Source organism: Schistocerca piceifrons, chromosome 6, assembly GCF_021461385.2.
Source record: "Schistocerca piceifrons isolate TAMUIC-IGC-003096 chromosome 6, iqSchPice1.1, whole genome shotgun sequence".
NCBI classification, from domain to species: domain Eukaryota; kingdom Metazoa; phylum Arthropoda; class Insecta; order Orthoptera; family Acrididae; genus Schistocerca; species Schistocerca piceifrons.
In genome coordinates this window covers 510,711,215-510,733,351 of record NC_060143.1, presented here as the reverse complement: position 1 = coordinate 510,733,351, position 22,137 = coordinate 510,711,215, and the positions used below count along the sequence as shown (strand labels likewise).

Below are 22,137 nucleotides of genomic sequence, written 5' to 3'. Positions count from 1 at the left end.
TTTTCCTAGCCGGAAGAGGAAGGTACTGTTTCAAATTTAATGAGGATACTTACCGCAACAAAAAACGGCATTGTTCTAGTGATAATCACCCCCATTCGCTTATCCATGATACTCTCTCCCCTATTTCACGAAACGAGCTGCCCTTCCTTGGACTTTTTCGATGTCCTCCGTGCCGGCCGGAGTGGCCGAGCGGTTCTAGGCGCTACAGTCTGGAACCGCGCGACCGCTACGGTCGCAGGTTCGAATCCTGCCTCGGGCATGGATGTGTGTGATGCCCTTAGGTTAGTTAGGTTTAATTGGTTCTAAGTTATAGGGACTGATGACCTCAGAAGTTAAGTCTCATAGTGCTCAGAGCCATTTTTTGATGTCCTCCGTCAGTCCCATCTGATGCGGATCCCACACAGCACAGCAGTACTCGAGAAGTAGACTTATTGCAATTTCTGTGTGTTCTGCCAATAAATCTCAGTCGTCAGTTTGCTCTTCTCACAACATTATCTAGGTGATTGTTTCAGTTAAAATTATTCGTAATTGTAATAGCTAGGTATTTAATTGAATTTTCAGCCTTTATATTTGTCTGATACAGTGTGCATCCGAGATGTTTTGGATTTCTTGTATTACTTATCAGGATGAGTTCACACTTTTCATTGCCAACAGAGAAATTAATATGTGAGGATGATCGAGTCTGATGGTCGAAACTACGCAACAATTCAAATTACTCGGGATCTGTGGCGAATTTATTCGTACATTATTTACAGCGGTCCCTATATCCCCTGCTAGCGAGGTGAGCCTTTAGTTTGTTAGCGAATCTTTATGGTTGTATGACAGTGGCGCATCAAACTTTTTGTTTTCCACGTTTCGTCCAGAACTGCGCTGGACGTCTTTAGAGATGCCCCTTGGACCCACTGAGTGTTGAGTCGATAAGACCCAGCGGGTCCGGGAGCACCACTCTTCGTAGCTGTATGGTCGTGGTGCATGAAACTTTTTTGTACTTGACCTTTAGTCTAGAGCTGCGCCGGACATCTTCAGTAGTCCAGAACTGCGCCGGACATGTTCAGGGGTGCCCCTTGGATCCGCTGAGTGTTGAATCTATAAGAACTGGCGGATACTGGAGAACCTCTGAAGATGTCGAAGACAGCTCTGCCTGAAACATTAGGAACAAAAAAGTTTCATGGACCACGACTATACAGTCTGGGAGATTCACTAGCAACCACGAGAATCGGACGTGCAATCCTTCATTCTATGATACCTTTGTTTAGGGAGTGTCATTGTCTTATTTTCGAGGCCAGCTGTATGTAAGAGGCACTGTGGAGAGGAGAGTGACGTCGGGCTGTTGTGTTGCAGGCTCGAGCAACGGCCATTCGCCCGTGCTGAACCTGAGCAAGAGCGGCGCGGGCTCCGGCGGCGAGCACTCGGGCAGCGAGGCGGGACACACGGCCGAGCCCGACGACGAGGAAGACGACGAGAACGTCAGCGACGTCGACGACGACGACGACAAGGACGCGGGTGAGTGCCCCGCGGACAATTTCGAGCGCCTCGCCAGCTGCAAACTCAGCCGCACTGCCAGGAGAAGTTCGTGTCGAGCGCCGTGGCAACCAGCGGGAGGAAATGTCCAACAGCAGGTGGTGCAAGTTTCAAGGTGATCGAGGAGCGGAAGAACTTAACCGAGTTCGATAGGGCCGCAGACGGTCGTATTCTCGAGGGGTGGAAGATGGATTCCTCAGATAGTCGGGTGTTCAAGAGTAGCTGCAGCCACTAATGTCAACGCGGGAGAAGGCGAGCTTCCGGCAGTATTCACCGACATTGTGGCACAACAGACACTCTACTGAGAACCTCCTCCACTTTATCATTCCTCAGTTGCTGGTGTCACTAATTTCATGGTTCTGGTTGGTGTGATAAATGGCAGCAAGCTCTAAACGTAGAAAAATTCGAGTTAATGACGATGATTACGAAACATAAACCAGTAATGCTCATGTACAGCGTTAGGCGTGCCCGTGTGACACAGTCACGTCGTTTAAATATCTAAGCGTAAAGCTGCATAGCGCTGTGAAATGGAACGAACGTGTGAGGATTGTGGAACGGGAGGCCAGTGCTCGACTTCGATTTATTCGTCTATTCTTGAGTATCGCTCGAGTGGTAGGAATCTATACCAGGTTGGCTTAAAGGAAGACATCGAAGTAATTTAAAAGGGGGATGGTAGGTTTACGACCGGAAGGTTCGAACAACACGTAAGCGTTACGGAGATGCTTCGGGAACTCGAATGGGAATCCCTGGAGGGAAGACGAAATTCTTTTCGAGGAACACTATTTAGAAAATGTAGAGCGCCAGCATTTGAAGCTGACTGCAGAACGATTCCACTGCAGCCAACATATATACATATATATATATATATATATATTCGTTTTTTCGTTATTTGCGAGTGGAACGGGAACGGAAATCACGAGTAGTGGTATAGGCTACCTTCAGCGATACACCGTTCTCTGATTTGTGTAGTAAGTAAGTAGATGTAGGTGCAGATGTAGATCGTGTTCATCAAACCAAACCCGAACAACTGTGACCCGGTGACATGGTGCATCGTCATCCATAAAAATTCCGTCGTTGCTTGTAAACATAAAACCCACGAATGGCTGCAAATAGTCTCCAGGTCGCCGAACGTAATCATTCACAGTCAATAATCGGTTCAGTTGGACCGGAGAGCCCAGTACGTTGCGTGTAAACACACCTCACATCATTAGCACAGTGCCGTGTTGACAACTTGAGTCCATGATGTCGTGAGGTCTGCGCCACACTTGAATCCTACCATCAGCTATCAACGTCTCAAACGGGACTCATCTTACCAAGCCACAGTTTTCCAGTCGTGTAGGGCCCAACCGATATTGTCAGGAGCGCAGGAAAGCGCCGCACGGGATGTCGTGATGTTAGTACAGACACTCGCGTCGGTCGTCTGCTGCCGTAGCCCATTAACGCCAGATTTCGCCGGACTGTCCTACTGGATACGTTCGTCGTACGCCCCACATTGACTTCTGTGGTTATCTCAGTCAGTGTTGTCTGTTACCAATGACAACTCTACACAAACGCCTCTACTCTCGGTCGTTAAGTGAAGGCTTCGGACACTGCTTCGTCCGTGGTAAGAGGTAATGCTTGAAATTTGGTATTGAATTCCCTAACGATTTGCGGAATGGAATGTACAGTGCCTCTAGATACAATTGCCATTCCGCGTTTAAAGTCTCTCAATTCCCGTAGTAAGGAAATCACCATGTTGGAAACTGTTTCACATTAACCACCTGCGTACAGATGAGAGCTCCGCCAATGCATTGCCCTTTTATACGTGGCGTACTCGGTACTTCCTCCATCTGCATGTGTGCACACCACTGTCCCATGACTTGTGTCACTAGAGTGTAATGTTGTTGCGAACACAGGGCAGTATATCTTCGGTGTAAGACTTTGAGCTCCATGAGGTGCAGGATTGGCGGCTGCCGGGTGTCGGTAGCGTGTCCGCGGGCGCTGCTACCGACCATTGTTCCGAACCTGTTGCCGCCGCCGCCGCCGCCGCCGCCGCCACCGCCGCCTGGCGCAAGCTGAACCCCTCCCTCCAGTAGAGTTCTGCTACAACGATGGCAAGTGACACAAAATTCTGTGTTCCCATCACACAGCCAGCGGACAGCCCGAAGTTGTAACTCTCCTTATCAATCATCATCACTATCACCTCCTTTTCGCTTCTTATTAAGAGAATCGAGTTTGTTGTCTCAGTTCATGCCTGTTGACATCCGTAATTTCGTAGTCCTTCGATCTGCTTTTCTTAGACATCGTGACCTCTTCCGCTTGGTATCTGTGTTACACCATTCCAGCAAAAGTTTGCTTGAGGACCCTGTGGAGAGATATTCTCTTAATAACATTGCTGTTGTTTTAGTTCTAGGCCTACGGTCCAACCTTAGCTGTGTCGAATACCTCCAATATTGGACGCTTTCTTCTTTCCTTATGAAAAACCGAGGAAGGCTCCACAACTTATCATACAAGTTACTTGTAACACAGTACGTATTTATACTGAGAATTAGCAAGATGTATGTCACTATGTCACATTCTGCGTAACATGTGTTAAGTACGTAAGCTGTAATGTTTTTACATAGATATTTCGATATTAGGATGGTGCTACACGCATTTACTTTACTATAATTGTAAGTATACGTAAAAATGTTTCCCGACAGATCGCCGATGTTAAGCACTGTCGAGCTCGTCTAGCACTTGGATGGGTGACCATCCGGTCTGCTGAGCGCTGTTGGCAAGCGGGGTGCACTCAGCCCTTGTGAGGCAAACTGAGGAGCTACTTGATTGAGGAGTAGCGGCTCCGGTCTCGTAAACTGACAAAACGGCCGGGAGAGCGGTGTGCTGACCACATGCCCCTCCATATCCGCATCCAATGACGCCTGTGATCTGAGACTGACACTGCGGCCGGTCGGTACCGTTGGGCCTTCTAAGGCCTGTTCGGATGGAGTTTAGTTTTATACGCAAAAAATACCCTTCCCTCCTTTGATGTATGGCGGCCTTCACTATAGATAGGCTGCGTAAGGATTGATAGGTAATATGTATCTGATATTACGCCATGAAACGCGATAATTTCTTCATAAATTTCATCCTGAAAGTCTGTTTCGGGACAATAACGGTTGCCGTAGCTCGTTTGTCCACATACCATTGTTACTACAATTCCAAATGAATTTATTATAGCATTTAAATTGTCCAGCATTTGGAATACTCTGAAGACTATCAGTACCGGCGATGAGTGGTCAAGAATGCGGTCAACATTTCCCTAAGCGTCATAGTGCGCGCTAGGGCCAGTAAAAAGATTCCTGATTGGACATATCACCAGGATCATATCCTACAGAGATTTTGGTATGCATTTTAAAAGAGGAATTTCTATTAAAATGCGTACCAAAATCTCTTCGGGGTAGGAAGATCAGCTGCGCTAGTACGGATACATACTGGGAGCAGCGCCTTCTACTGCGGTCAGCATTGTGTGAGACGTATGAACTGAGGCAGATGATCACTTGGAAAACCTAAACAGAGATGCCGACCCACATTGCTTGCTTTCATCAACAATTAGACTCTGCTAAAGTGCCGAAACACTAAGACTGGAAGAAGGTCAATCGCCATATGGAAACGAGAGGAAATCTAATGAGGGTGGATGATATCTCCTCCTTGTAGTCGTCTTGACCTTGAGCTGAACGCCTCAACACACCTCACACTCTTTGACGGCATGCGACAACAACCTAAAGGACCTCAGTTCACTTACTGTTCGTAGATTGAACTATCGGATACGTAGCAGAGATACGGAAATAGAAGACGCGGAAATAGAAGTACATCACCTTCAGATGTGCTTTCAGACATAGAAGACAATTCGTCACTATGGGAAGAGCAGGTACTGGTACCACACCTAATCCTTAGCCGTTCCTAGCTTTTGCTCCAGCACAGGTGCCCATGATGAAAATGGGATACTTAACGCTATGAGTTCCCGTCACTCTCTTCTCTTCTATATTTCCCTAAGTTAGACGCATCGTCTTTTAGGTCAGATGTTGCCTGTACGCTTTAGCTCGAACAGCTACATTTGAGTATTTACAAAACTTTGAAGTTATGTTATTCGTCGTACCGTTCACTCAGAATTAAAGAATACAGTAAGTGTATTATGATACCTTTTTTTTTTTCAAAGTAGGCTTGCGGCCCACCGAACCCAGCGCAAGGCTGCAGCGCTGCCTTCGAGAGCAGGAGTAGCCGGCTGTTAACGACGCTTCGTGATCCGCGCTAATAAAAGCGAATCGTGAGGAATCGGTTAGGGCGGCGAACGCCATTAGTGGTGACCCGGCGACGCCCCGCCAAGCTGCCGATTTACGACCCGCCGGCGGACAATAATTCCTGACGATGACGCCCTGCTAGGTGTACGAAACGAAGCGATGACGCCCGACTGCGTTCTGTTTCCTAATGGTGCGCGCCACCGCGGCTATTAAAACCGGCGGGAGTTGCCGTCTTTTACAAATATGAACACTCCATTTCTCTCCCGTCTCTCTCTCTGTACTTCTCTTATCCTCTTCCAGCGTTACCCACCCGAACTTTTCTTTTTTTAAACTCCGCGCTCCACCGGCGTTTACTTTAGAACACCGAACGTCACGCGAGCTGTTAGTTAATGTACGGGCTGTACTACTATATTTAATTTCCTTCTCGTTTCGTTATACATTTTTCAGCGGCCGGTATTTCTCATATATCTCGTTAGCGGGCGGCGGTATTAAAATTTATGGCGCGTTTGTATTAATGTAATGATCGTGCACCGCCAGGGAGACGGACAAAGGCAGTATTGGGCAATAGAGGGAGAAGCCCGGCGTGTATTTAATTACGTCCAGATGTTTACGAGACATTTTCGGTAATGGGAGTGTATAATAATAATAGGTGTGTTGGCGCGGCCGGCGGTCCCGGGTTGTTATCCGGCGATCTGTTTGTTGTAAGGTTACACGGGCGGTCTTGTTAGCTGCGCAGCATCAGATGCGCGCGAGCCTGTGATTGCCACTCTGCGCGCCGGATGTTTGCTCTGGCCCGCCGTAATAGCTTACGTGCTTTCTGGCGCGCGCGGCAGTCGCCGTGACACACTTTTACTGCCGTCGGCAGGTAGCGTCGGACCCCACGGGCGCCGGTATTGGGCTCTAGCGTCGGCTGTGTTCGAGCTCCGCTATTTTCCACCCTAGAGCACCGTCCTCAACAATTCGGGGTCGAGGACGTCCTAAAAATTCTTAACAGAACGACCTCTGGTACTGTAAGTACCCTCCGCAACACACCGTAAGGCCGTCGGCACACGGACCGTGCTATCGAACGATAACGTTGGGCGTGCCAAGTTCAATGTGCTGCTGAACGCTCAGGGACGATGCGACTTGTACATACGGTACGTGGGCCCCAACGTGGTACACGCGATCGCAGCGCACTCCAGCGGCAGTTGTGGGATGTTTCTAGTTAGTAAATCACACTGTTTACTCAAAGGGCGCGCGTAAAATTCCCACGTTCGCTCTATTAAAACGCACATTTCCTCCATCGGCCACAAAAAGGAAAGTACCATCTCCAATCAATAAGGACACAGGCTTATAAAAGTTCCATTACAAACAGTCCGGTACAAATTTGGAATACTTCTCCGCATAAGATAAACATTATTTCATCACTCCCAAAAAAAAAAAAAAAGTGGTTCAAATGGCTCTGAGCACTATGGGACTTAACTTCTGAGGTCATCACTCCCTTAGAACTTAGAACTACTTAAACCTAACTAACCTAAGGACAACACACACGTCCATGCCCGAGGCAGGATTCGAACCTGCGACCGTAGCAGTCGCGCGGTTCCAGACCGTTTGGCCACAGCGGCTGGCTCATCATTCCCACATTTTAGTAAAACACCAAGGTCAATCTTACTTGATCACTGTTCCTATCCAGTGGCAGAATCTTTGTAACATGTGAATTATGAAGCGTAAAAGAAAAAGGAGCAAAATATCTTTATACAGTTAGCGCAAGCTGTCATGTAGATTAAGCCAATCGAACAACGTCACCCCTCAAAAAAAGGTGAACTTATATTTACATATTATAAAATATTATAGTACATACTTATATTAAACTAATAATAAAGTATCAGAACCTAATAAAAACGCGAATGTTAGGAAAAAAAGTTAGAAGTGTTGCGACGTGAACCACCGCCCCAATAATTAACTTTATTGAGAGCAGTAACACTACTTATTACGCTAAACCAACAATAGGACACATATTTTTAATCATAGTATGTTACCTCTTGCTGAAAACCTTAATCGTAGATATGATACTAATTAAAATTTAATTATAGCAAATTGTACCAAGAACAATGCGTTTTGGGTGGATCTTGAGTGCGTCTCTGCCTTCAAATAGCCTACCCTCATAATACGCAAGTTACAATAATTGTTTTGCCACGAATATGATCTTCCTCATTATTTTATTGGGACGAATCCACAGTTAACAACGGGTTTTCCAGTTATTCTCAATTTGCTGGTGCTCAGAAACGGCATGTATACATATAGCCTTGAAATGAATGCCAATATGGCGCATCACAACTCTGTACTGAAGGGAGACGGCGTGTGTGTGACGTAGGTGGCGTTATGCCATCTCATTGTTCAACGCTCACGCGCACGCTCAGAATATCTGACATGCCAGATATTGCTCTGCACGTTCGGAAAGACTCCCGAACGTGCTATTCCACGCTATGACGTCAGAAACTCGACACGCTCAACGCTCAACGTTCGGATGTACGGTCCGTGTGCCAGCGGCTTAAAGTCTTCCTCTCACGGAACGTGGAAAGGTACGTGAACGAAGAGCTGGTGACGTCACAATGTGGAATTCCTCTTTCTGCTAAAGTGCGAAGCGTGACATGAAGAATCTGGCACTCAGAGTTTTGCCTTACGAGAGGAACGTGGCCAATACCACGCGACGTCGTTTTCATGTCACAAGCAGAACTTGGGAGCCGCCATATTGTGTGGAGATAAACTGCGTACTTGCTGTTTTTTTTTATTATTCTAGAGTGCGTGGTATGTATGTAAGCTGTTTCAAAGCATCAGAACACTGAGAAGCTCTTGAAAACCCGTTATGTTTTGGTTGGCAGGAGAGCCAACACCGGGTTACTAGAGGAGGCCGAAAGGCACGGGTTTTAGCTCACGCAGGCTGGCGTGAGGCCTGGAACAGGACAAGGAAATTAAAATTTAGAAAACCGGACGTAGCTGGTGGAATACTTAACTTTAATCCGTTAATGAAGAACGTCGGTCTTGACGGTACATGATTCACAATATCAATAGTGACTGATAATGGCGCCTTGCTAGGTCGTAGCAAATGACGTAGCTGAAGGCTATTTTAAACTATCGTCTCGGCAAATGAGAGCGTATTTTGTCAGTGAACCATCGCTAGCAAAGTTGGTTGTACAACAGTGGCGAGTGCTAGGAAGTCTCTCTAGACCTGCCGTGTGGCGGCGCTCGGTCTGCAATCACTGATAGTGGCGACACGCGGGTCCGACGTATACTAACGGACCGCGGCCGATTTAAAGGCTACCACCTAGCAAGTGTGGTGTCTGGCGGTGACACCACACGTTATTTTAGGTACGACTTGTGATAATATTATGATAGGAAACTACATATCTGTAGTTAAAGGCTTTCCATATTTAATACCTTCAGTGTAACACTGAAGCGCCAAAGAAACTGGTATAGGCATGCGTATTTAAATACAGAGATATGTAAACAGGCAGAATACGGCACTACACCGAGCGAGGTGGCGCAGTGGTTACACACTGGACTCGCATTCGGGAGGACGACGGTTCCATCCCGCCTCCGGCCATCCTGATTTAGGTTTTCCGTGATTTCCCTCAATCACTACAGGCAAATGCCGGGATGGTTCCTCTGAAAGGGCACGGTCGACTTCCTTCCCCATCCTTCCCTAATCAGATGAGGCCGATGACCTCGCTGCCTGGTCTCCTTCCCCAAACAACCCAACCCAATACGGCACTGCGGTCGGCAGCAGCTATATAAAACAACTAGCGTCTGCCGCAGTTGTTAGATGGGTTACTGCTGCTACAATCGCAGGTTATCAAGATTTATGTGAGTTTAAACGTGGTGTTATAGTCGGCACACGAGCGATGCGACACAAAGTCTCCGGGGTAGCGTACGACCATATCACGACTGTACCGTGAATATCAGGAGTCTGGTAAAACATCAAATCTCCGACATCGCTGCGGCCGGAAAAAGATCCTGCAAGAATGGGACAAACGACGACTGAAGAGAATCGTTCAACGTGACTGAAATGCAGCCCTTCAACAAATTTCTGCAGACTTCAGTGCTAGGCCATCAAAAAGTGTCAGATATGGGTTTTCGAAGCCGACGGCCCGCTCGCGCAACCTTAATGACTGCTCGACACAAATTTACGCCTCGCCTGGGCCCGTCAACACCGACATCGGACTGTTGATGACTGGAAACATGTTGCCTGGTCGGACGAGTCTTGTTTCAAATTGTATCGAGCGGATTGACGTGTACGGGTATGGAGACAACGTCACAAATCTATGGACCCTGCATGTCAGCAGGGGGACTGTTCAAGCTGCTGTGTGGCGTGTGCAGTTGGAGTGATATTTATTTATTTATTGCCAAATTATAGACCTGTTACCTGAAGTTTTCAGACAGGTCGTACATCTTACAATTTTCGTTTTTCACCTTTTTACAGTTTTCTTTTCTTTTGTTTTATCTACAACATTTACAAAGAATAATACTTTTCAAAGAACAATAATTTAAGGTTGAAATGTAAATAAAATTTTGTTGTTTTTTTAAGAAGAAAAACGAAAACGATAGCAGCTGGCGACACTAAGTCTCAATGAAAATCATCGACTTTTTACGATGGTTAATGTTTCACTTTGTATGACGACAATATGTTTTCAGAAGGTTGTGGCCCATAGCTCGTACATATTTCAAGAATGCCACGATTACCGCCAAAAGCTTCTGATAAAATTTCTGTATGTAGCATCCAGTGTCGGTCCAGAGACCATCATTAGGTTCATAATTGAATTTTCATTATATTAGGCGATGTAAAATCATTGGCGTCAGGCAATAAAACCCATGAAGTAGTCACTGTTACAGCTGCCACGTGACAACATTATTATTTGACGTCAAACGATTTTATGTCGTCTAATATGGTGTTGAGCCAACGGTATTGCCACACTGATAACATCCGTTCCCGTCAGATCATCGAAGCTAAGCACTGTCGGGCTGGGCTAGCAATAGGATGGGTAACAAACCGGTCTACCGAGCGGTGTTGGCATATGGGGTGCACTCACCACTTGTGAGGCAAACTGAGGAGCTACTTGATTGATAAGTAGCGACTGCGGTCTCGTAAACTGACATACGGCCTGGAGAACGGTGTGCTGACCACATGCCTCTCCACATCTGCATCCAGTGACTGCTGCGGGCTGAGGATGACATGGCAGCCGGTCGGTTCCGTTAGGCCTTCGTGCCCAGTTCGGGCGAAGTTTAGTTTACTTTAGTTTTAAATGATGTTGTACATGGTTTTCTGAATGATGGTCTCTGTACCGAAACTGGTTGTTAAATAAAAGGAGCTCTTGGGAGTTATGATGACGGTCTTGAAATATATGGCAGTAGCTCGTCCCAGATAGCCAGCTTCACGAGATTGCGTGGTCCAGAAGATGATGGTATTATCGGAACTACACGTCAAAAAGTCGTGTTGCTGCTTCTCGGTGGCCCTCTCCTGTTTTGAAGTAGTTGGAAGCTGCGGGGCACCGTCTGCGCACAGTGTATCGGAGGGTCAGATTAGTGGTGAGACAGAAGGACGGGCTCAGGCGGTGAGTGGCAGCGGGTGTTTTGCGTTGCAGGCGAGCTGAGCGACGCGGGTGAGATGGCGGGCCCGCACCCGGGTTCGGAGTCCCCGCACGCGCTCAACTACTCTGCGCTGGGCGCCGCCGGGGTGCCCACCGCGGAGGGAGTCTCCTCCACAGAGACGCTGCTGCGGAACATCCAGGGCCTGCTCAAGGTCGCCGCCGACAACGCGCGCCAGCAGGAGCGGCAGATCAACTACGAGAAGAGTGAGTACCCCGCCACACTAACCACTACTGCCTACAAGGCGAAACAATGTTGAGCAGTAAACGTACTACATATAATTAACTTTAGGCATGGCTACTTCTGAACCTCCATAACGTCCTTACTGTGGACGCTGGGTTTGAGAGGCAACCTTCTTGGTGTACTGCCGCGTCATCTCATAAAATATACTGACGGAAAAAAAATCGCAACACCAAAAAATGATTAACGTAAAATAAGGAAACTTCGGAAATACATTTGTCTAGGTAACATCGACAACGATCGGGAGAGCAGTATACTGACCACATGCACCTCTCTACCGCATTCAGTGCCGGTATTGGCAGAGGATGACACGGCGGTCGGTCGGGCAAAACTGGCCCGTCTAGCTTCAGAATGTGGAAGTTTGCTGACTTTTATTTTATAAGATGACGCGACAGTAAACGCTAAATGATATGAATGATGGTTCCCTTGGAAGTAATTTCAGTAGTTTAGCAAAAAATAAACGCCATCTTCTTGGTGTACATCAGGAGTGTCCAACCTGCTGCCCAAAGCAAGTATCAATTCGATCCAAGAAGTGAGCATCCGTCACACGACTGGTAGGGAAAAAAATCCATAAAATTGCGTTTACGTAAAGTGACCGTACACTGTATCACAGTCCTAAAGACAGGTTGAAATACGCTGCTATACTTTTCGTTCTGATTCAAGAATGGGAAAATCGATTTCAGAATTTTCGAAATAACAGTCAAATCTTTTATAGTTATTAGACAACTTCCACAAGCAACAGAGATACGCTGCCAGAAGATTTTCAAATGGAATGCACAGAGTTGCTTCCTGACATCCAGCTATAGGAAAAATTTGATCATGTATCTTTGTTGGACTTACGAAAAACCATAGCTGCCCAGAGACAAATACCCCTTGTTGCACAGTCATGCGTTAATGTCATCTTTGTTCGGAAGCAGGTATGTTTTTGAAACAGTTGTTTTCAAGAGCAAAGAACACGGTGTGTAAAAATACAGCCAATATATCAGATGAACACCTTGAGAACACCCTGAGAACTGCAACTTCTACGATCGAATCTGATGTTGATACATTATTTTCCAAAATTCAAAATGAAACATCACATCAATTCTATTATTTTTAATTGCATATAAAATTATTAATGACATCTCAGTAGTTTCTTAAATGTGTTAAGTGTATACCTCCGGCCTTGTCTTTCATTTTTTCGGCGATTCTTGACAATGTTAAGAATTAGTATATTACGTGCAGACCAAAAATACTCATGTTCTTCCAGTGTGGCCCAGGTAGCTAGAAGACTGGACACCCTGGTCTAGATTTAACGCTTTATTTATAATGTTGCTCCAAAGCAACACTGATATCCATAGCGATTACTTCTAAAACATTCTAACTTCTCACAGTCATCCAGTAGCTACGCTCAGTCGGTAGTGTCTATTGCTGTTGTGTTTGTTACCATGTAGCACATACTACGAAGTGTTGCGCTGGAGCTTTGACTGCCTGATGGCAAGTACCTTTTCCCTTTAGTTTTATCATGAATGTGCTTTATAAAACAATTACAGGGATCTTTGTAATGATTTACGTAGCAAAAAAGTAATAGTGTACTCTCTGGAAAGACTTGCTTGTGAGTAACTTTCAATATAAATGTATGCATCATTTAAATTAAATTACCAGAAGATATCTGTGAAATGCTTACAGACACATTCTCAAAAGTGAAGTTCATAGGCGAAATTACTAATCACTTTAAAATAAATACAGGTGCCTAGTGGCTTATCTCCAGTCCCCTCCAACAGTGTGTTGTAAATAATAGTAAAAATTTAGAAAGAAAAATTGAATGTCGAGTATTACAGATACTCTTGGGACGAAAGAAACATCATGTTATAGTAAACTGGGTGGCATTTCAAGACGATTTTGCCTGACTATCTGAAATTGCAACTGATGCAGAAATGCAAGCAAATCCCTTGGACCATATAGGAAGTACAGCTAGCTAAATAAGCTCTGGAGAGAAAACCAAATTTATCGCTGACATGGAAGAACTGCACCACAGCTTTTTTATAGACAGGCATAGGTCAAACAGTCAAGTATTTAAGAGAAATAATCAAAGAGAATGGGTTAGAAAAGACTGACAGACATGAAAGAATATGCTAGATGGAAAAGTTGTACATATTTCGTATTTCGAAGTCACTCTTTTGGACATGGTATATTTTTCAAATCAATGTACATATGCAACTTATAATGCCAAGTACCCAAGGAGAAAACAGTTTACCTAAACATGTCCGTTATCATAATATGGGCTATTGCGGTACTCATCCTTTCACCTCCATAGAAGCAGCAGGAATCGCCAATAAAAAGTGCTGGACGCAGTAAGCAGTTTCATAGCTAATACGGGGTAGTACCTGTAAAAGTGCAACAGAATTTATGGTCATAGTGAAGCGGCGAACTGCTGTAGTTCTCCTGAAAAAGGAACAAAAAGCTTAAACGGTACAATTAGTGGCAGGAAAATCTTACAGACTGAGAAGCCACAGGCACGGTGCATGAGAAGCCTCAAGTGAAACTCTTTATGAGCTCTTCGTGGTACCAATAATCACACTTGTTTGCAGGCAGAAAGTGCTCTTTAGAAAAAACCCACGAGGAATGTAGCGAGTACGAAATGGCTTTCAAGAGAACTGCGGGGCATTGTAGGAGCGTAAATGCTAATATACGACTGCATTCAAGTATAGCAATTTAGAAAGCTGGCTTTGAAGCAAAAGGCATTTAAAAAATCTATGGAGAATCGCACTCAATTACTGCATGATGTGGGTAGCAGCGAAGTAGAGTCTATCTCGTACTCGCGGCATTAAATTGTGATTACATTCTGTAGCGTTTTACCGGACGAAGTAAATACGTCGCTCCAAGTTTTTGTAAAAATTTTCTAAATTTCGAAAACCTTTAGGGTGTTATTTTCTAAGAAAGTCAGTGATCGGGGCAATGGTGAAGTGTTACTCGTACAGATACGTCTCGATCACATAAATTATACTTTTTACAATTGCCGTTTCGACCATTGCTGTCTTTAGATCATAAAAATATTCAGATGTAAGTGTCAACGTCAAAATCAATATATCTAGGTACATAGTAAGTGCTACTGCAAATGGCGGTGGTTTCGGATCAGTGGAACGCACGTTACAGGCGGTCTGGTTCGGAGCTGTCCTTGTAGTAACCTAACCGATTTGTAACAGTTGGTTGTGTAAATGTAGTGCCAGCTGCCGCTCAAATTGCTGCTGTAAATGCAGTACGATGCGCCAGAACCATAAACCGAACGCGATGGTCTTCCCTCTCGGCAGTGCCAAATGGCAGTCCGGATTCAAGTCGTCTTGCGACCATACATTTTCGTGGCTACCGCTGCCAGCAATCATTTACAGTGGCTACATTCCTGCCAAGTCTTTCGACAATATCGCTGAAGAAACATCAAGCATCCAGTAGCGCTATTACACGCCCTCGTTCAAACTCAGTGAGGTACTAAAAATGGCGTCTTTGTCCCTTAAAAGAGTTCTTAACTAACATCAGCTCATCACGTCCAATCTCATAGGCAGCTAACGCTCACGAGCGCTACAGTGTGGGTTTAAAGCAAACCTGATTAGCATCTTCATAGTGGCGTTTCTAGCACCATTCCAATACGAATGGCGTGAAATCTGATTAGAAACCATCTTTCAGATATAGAAACGCTTCTACCAACTTCCGTTCATGTTGCAAAACGCCCTTTTGGTGTTGTGTTTACATTAGTGTAATTGCTATTAACTGCAGATGAATTTCCATCCCATGTCCTTAATAGCTCTTAGCTCTGTCCTCGGAATATCCTAGAAATTAGCCATAGATTTGCCTCTCCGACAAGGATTACTACCACCTAGTGTAGAGAACAACAAAAACGGACGCTCAAAGAAATCACTTTGAGAGAGAGGTGTATTCAGGAATATGGTTCAAATGGCTCTGAGCACTATGGGACTCAACATCTGAGGTCATCATTCCCCTAGAACTTAGAACTACTTAAATCTAACTAACCTAAGGACATCAAACGCATCCATGCCCGAGGCAGATTCGAACCTGCGACCGTAGCGGTCACACGGTTCCAAACTGAAGCGCCTAGAACCTCACGGCCACACCGGCCGGCCATGAATATGGAATGGCAGAAAACATCCGGTTTGTAGCGCATAGAACTCGATTAATCAATGTGAAAAACTTGTAGGCTAAACTTCGATGGCGTAGAATGTACCACATACAGATGATAAACTACCTAGCTTTCCATTAGTGTACCTCTGTCGGAGTACGTGGCATTCCCCACAGTTTAAATAAGGCTCCACCGCGATGGAATTAACGACCGTTATTTTGTGATGAATAGTGCATATGTTGCGGCCCGGCCGTGATGCTAACTACATTTGAACACTTGTTATATACAGGTCACCGATGACGCTGATATACGACGTAGGTTGGGGAAAAAAGGAAGTTCCTGTTCCGATGTACAGCGAATAATTGCCGTGCGAGCGGTATGCTGTTGGGGGGTTGGTTTCCATTTTGAACAGAGTTTAAACACTGTCAATTAACGCAGCCTTTTATTGGAATCAAAACAACTGTGCTATTCGCAGTTATTCCAGGAATTGCCATCCATTATCGGTTCAGCTTACCGGTTGTTTGCGAAGCACTTAACCTGCGCATTCCTGTCTAAGGCTAATGACTTCGATTTCCCGTACAAATTAATCCAGCTTCTATGTTATTGCACGTTCCACGAAATAAAGTCGCACTATTTCTTTTCCCTATCTTGCGTCAATTTGTTCTCTTCTAAAACCCAAATTAGTCAGGACCAGTTACACTTTTCTATGAAATTTGCATGGGTGTCTCGGAGATTGATTATTCTTCTTTAGACGCACTGTTTAATTCTTGCATTATGTGATACAAGTTGTTCAGTTTAATACTTTCGAACGAAATTGCTAAGACCAGCAGGAAGGGAGACTGCGAGAAAAAGATTCGTCATATTCAAATATTGTGTCCGTCTTCAGAATACTAAAACACTGCACTATTTCAGTTTCGCTACGTGTTAGAGCACGTTTGCTAATGATGAGGAAGTGCTTCGTACTATATTTAAGATTAACTGAAGCTTGTTGATAATATTCATTTGTGTTTCACAGTAAGAGTATCGTACGTCTTTGCGTGTTATACATACCGTGTGGTTAGTAAGTAGTTCTATACTGATTTCCGGATAACACTTGTTTCTCTACATCATGTCTTTCATTATGGTGCTTAGATTATTCCGTACGGGACAGCTTATACTTGTTTTTACTCTCAGTAGCTTCTCTTCGGGTTACCGTGAGGAATCTGATATTGCCTACTTGATCGTGCAGTCTATCTTCTAATGCTCGGACACCTGTGAATGAATGCAAATAAGCGCCAATAAATAACTATCCATCTGCCACTCAATCAACTTAATACGCGCCATATATCAGCGACGACCCCAGGGTATCATTTAACACCACCTGCACCATAGATGGGCGGTTATTAATCGGACCGTCTTGGGTTGCGGCAGACAAGAAGAAAGAAAAACAAGAACAACTCGTGTTATTGCATCCCTCCGTATTCAACCACTGTCCGAGGACAAGGACCGAGAGAGATAAATTAGTGATTTGTTTCACTGATCATTTTCACAGGCTAAGTAGTTACAATCTGAATACACCAGCCGACGGACATACGTAACACATATCCTCTGTGGCTCTGAGATGCTTCTGTATTAGTGCGCTGTGTGTAAAATTAGTGAAGGTGAGGCAGAGGGAACTCGAAACTTGGATTGACTGAAACGCATAGTGTTCATACATACAGAATGAGGAATGGGTATTTCTGTGGTTTTGTGGTATATGACGTGGCTGAGTTGAAACAGGCTCTAGACTCCCAATGTACTATATACTACCCATCTTATGAACGGACGTGTTCTCTGCCCGTTTTACTGTGTCTGAATCCATCTTAAAGAAACCAAACGCACACACAAAACCAAGGATGAAAATCATGTGTGAGCCAGTCCAAACAAATCAGCATCTGCATCTGCATGTATGTTTGGCATACGTGGCACAGGTCGTCACATGAAACATGTAAATCATTTAGTTTGTAATTCCATTCTACGACTGAAGCACCAACAATATCATTGTGATACATGAGCGATATGTGTCACAGTTCGAACTGTATCATGATGTCAAGGTAAAGGACAAATCGACGTCTCTTCCATAATGTAAACCTTGTGAGTTCGTTTAACACCGTGAGACAGTTTTAACAGTATCGGGTCTAACCGCTGTTTCAAAGGCTTTCCGTCAAACGTCTACCAGTGACAGAACACTTAATGGGGAACAATTATTGCTAGAGACAAAATGTTCACTGAAGCTTCCAGGAAATGTTAAGCTTCTTTTATAATGGATATTGTCCCTGAGAGCAGCAGCGTGCAGGCGCTCTGCGGCGTACGTGATCTACGTATGTTGCTTACAATCCAGTCATCCGCTCCGCGAGAAAGAAGGCAGGCCGAGATTTTCAAATAACTTTCTCCGCTTAGAGGCACTCATTCTTAAACTTTTCGGGTTGAAACTCACTCTGTCAATTTACTGGTGTAGGTAGAGTATACATGCAGCACACATGGTTAGTAGGACCTGCTAGTTCGGTGTAACCTCGTCGTCCTAGGGACGGCAAAGCAATAAAAAGACACATCAGCGAACGAAAGTTGTTCCCCATGACGTGGTGTATCACCCCAAGACGTTTGAGGCAAAGGAATTGAAACATCCTGTTGTATACTATAATTCTGACCTTACTAGGATCGTACAGCCTCGAAAAATATTCATGAGACAGAGTCAAGATTTTCACGTAAACTTTATTGCTGGTACACGATACTCTTCCCACAGATAACAATGAACCACCATTTATCATATTCTACATTTGCTCTACATTTTCGTTCCACTAAGTATAATTTACGACGTTCATCGTAAACTCTGTCGGAATAATTGACCACATGTTTTTTTTATTTTATTTTATTTTTTTTTTTTTTTACTGTATGTGACTCAAGGGATATTAGAAGCTGGTAAGTAATTGAGAATCTATAAAGAGTCACAGTAAGTATTTTTCGTTCGATTTGGCCCGCAGCGTACAACACGTTATAATATGATATTTCGGAAAGGAAAGGCCCACACTAACTGCAGAAAGTCTAATATTCTTTATTACAACAACTGTTTCGGCTTTGTTGCCATTCTCAAATAACCTACGAATGCGACATTGGTGAAATTATTTACATGCGTGGTAGTTGTCCATGCGAATAATTGTACGCTGGAATAGTACATTGGTACTTGTTCCTAGTTTGATTTGATGTTCAAATTACACCTAAACAGCGACTGTCTGATTCTCAAAGATTACGTGAAATTAGTAGTTATAGACGTATGGAATACGTTTTATCACTTGTTTTATAGTTAGTTTCCTATAAAGCACGATTTGACATTTATTTGACAGTTCGTTTACTCTGATGCTATATGTTTACAAAGTATTTTTAGCTAAGCAACGGTAGTATTTCATTGACTCGATTTTGCTGAAAAACTTATTTTTGGTTTGAGTAGGTTTTGTTCTCGACGTGTACTATATATTTTCATGATGCAATATGTCAATAAAGTTTTCCAGATAATACTTACGTTTAACGTCTGTATCTCCGTTTAGTATTTCGTGTGGATAGTCTACTGTGAAATATAGCATTATCTTTGCTTAGCCAACTATACTGTGTAAACATACAGCATCAGAATAAACGAACTGTAAAATAAATGACAAATCGTACTTTACTGTAAACTAACTACCACATAAGTGACAAAGCATATTCCATACATTTATAATTACTGCATGCCACGTAATCTCTACGAATTCGATAATGACAGATTAAAACGGACGTCAAATCGAACTAGACGTGAGTACCATTGTGCTATTCCATTGTACAATTATTCACGTGCACAGTCGCCATACATATAAATAATTTCACCAACGTTATATTCGCAGGTTACTTGAAAATGGCAGCAAAGGCGAAACAGCTGTCGTAGTAAAGAATATTAAACTTATTGCAGTTAGTCTGGTCCATTCCTTTTCGAAATCACTGTAAAATTTGCTGATTAATGGAATTTTCGAGTTAAACACTTTTCTTTGATGAACAAGACCAATCTGATATTGTCTCATAAGAAATTTGTGGATACTGGCAGTAACAGAGGTCCTAGTACACATCCCCGAGGTGCCAACTGACTAATATCATTCGTAAAGCACGTAGTCTCGCAGATGTAGCCCTTACCCTAGTTATTCACTAGTGTCTACGTTAAAAAAGTGCGCCGTTTCATCGCAGTGTTCTGTTTCCCTCAGCGATTGACTAACAAAGCTTTGCTATGTCTGTCGTACCCTTTCCTCCTCTGGTTTTCGTCCTGCCGCAGGTGGCCCTAGAGCAAATAGCGATTCGTCAGCGCGCCGTGAGAACCCGCGGCAGGCAAATTACTTGCGCTCGCGCAATAAGCACACTGCGCAGCCCGACTTAGTGCAGCTGTTTTTCTTCCGATAGCGGAGAGATATCACGGCAAACGGCCGCTGATAAGTGCCGGTCGGACGTAATAAAGTTCCGTCAGCCACCCGTTTCACATGAAACACAGTAAATTTTCCTTTACAAACAATGTGATTTTAATATACCTGCCAAATAGCTTCTATATCTTTTATCTCTCACGTTCGTAATACACGGCGCGTGGTTATGTTTCTCCGAGCGGACGGAATAACGCGCGGTGAGGCCGGCCTAGGATAAACGGTAAGGAACGCCCATTCACTGTAGACGTCCGCTTGTAATTAGCTGTCCATTTGCTGTGCCGGAGATCTCGCCGCCAGATGCCGCCTCCATGTCTCCACTACAAATGACTATCCGGCTCAAAATCTGACAGTTCGTTTCGCACCGTAAATAAGCACAACAGTTGTTTTCTTTTTTACTCATTATTTGTATTACAACTGAGCCTCTGTGAATCATTTGTTAGCAGCTAGTATCACTTTCTATGTTTAAGTTTTCTACTCTTGCCGTTTCTGACACTATGCTAGTCTTTCACATTACTACGCGTCCTAATTCGTTGCCACAGTAACATATCTCTAGAACCAATCCGACATTCTTCTGCCTAGAAAGCCTTGTCTAATGTCGTTCCGTTTCTACCATGTGCAGCGTATCAAATCCTACTGCAGCTAACCCACATCACAAGCGAAACCATATTCTTTCCCATTACCCCAACGATCGACAGAGCTTGCTAAGTTAACTCCCCATCCCCCAACCCGTTTCCATATTCTCTACTTTTGTCACAATCCACAAAAATGTCTGTCTGGTGCTGGTCGGACAACATCCTCCAAGTGTCATTCATAAGCATCAACGTCAACATCCAGCTTAATAAGTTTTGCATGTCAGACTTTATAGTCATGAATCTATTAAAAGGCAGTTCTATTTTCCGCTTCCACATCTTCATCTACATACATATTCCGCAGGCCAAGATACAGTGGGTAGCGAATGGTACCACGTACCACAACTAGTCAGTTACTTTTCTTCCACTCGCAGATATAGCGAGGGAAAAATAACTGTCTTCATGACTCCTTATGAGCCCTTATTTTTAGTTTTAGTTTTAGTTATGTCATGTTCCGTAGATCATTTCCCGATTATTTTATCGATATAATGTGGAACAATTCAGATTACAAGATATATATACACACATGAATAGCGCTAATATTAATATTACTGAAATTTTTAGTTCTACACATGCAACTACATTTAGAGGTACATTTTTTTAACATTTCCGAAACAGAAACTCGTTCATGGAATAGAAGGAGTTGTCCAAAAGAAATGATTTTAAGCTAGATTGAAAAACTTCATCTCCTACCTGTCAGACACTTTATGTTGTTGGGCAAATGATCAAAGATTTTTGTTGCTGAATAATGTACTCCTTTTTGAGCAACTGACAGCTTAAATAACGGATAGGAAAGGTCATTTTTCCATCTTGTGTTGTACGTATGAACATCACTGTTCTTCGCGAATTGAGATGGATTATTTGTAACGAATTTCATTAGTGAATATATATACTCTGATGCTGCAGTTAAAATACCTATCTCCTTGAAAAGGTGCCTACATGATGTCCTTGGGTGAACACCACTAATTATTCTCACTGCCCTCTTTTGTGCAATCAATACTTTATGTCTAAGTGGTGAGTTACCCCTGAACAGAACACAGCGGGTTTCTCATTCAGAAATCATGTTTGCCCATTGGTTGATTGTGAGAAGATCATGTTATGCGTGCGTAATACCACCAAGCACACCAGAAAGTGTCGGAATTCGCATGTTACTTCACGAAATAAGCTTGTTTGCCGCAAGACAAGTGTCGAAACGGGTAGTGAGATGACGTCTGGACTCCGTACCTGACTATGAGCACAGGTATCATTGTAGCGGCTCATCTTGACGCAACACCAGAGCGAGGCGTGTCTACACACTGCTGTGT

The 22,137-nt window shown here is 44.0% G+C and overlaps 1 protein-coding gene across 1 annotated transcript in view; it reads left to right on the top strand.

Moving 5' to 3' along the window:
- LOC124802982 (dachshund homolog 1) overlaps positions 1-22,137 on the top strand; it is a 969,696-nt gene that overhangs the window by 634,742 nt on the left and 312,817 nt on the right. The window contains exons 7-8 of the mRNA XM_047264082.1: positions 1,342-1,503; positions 11,399-11,608. Coding sequence (XP_047120038.1) covers positions 1,342-1,503; positions 11,399-11,608 — 372 coding nt within the window. The remainder of the gene's footprint in view (positions 1-1,341; positions 1,504-11,398; positions 11,609-22,137) is intronic.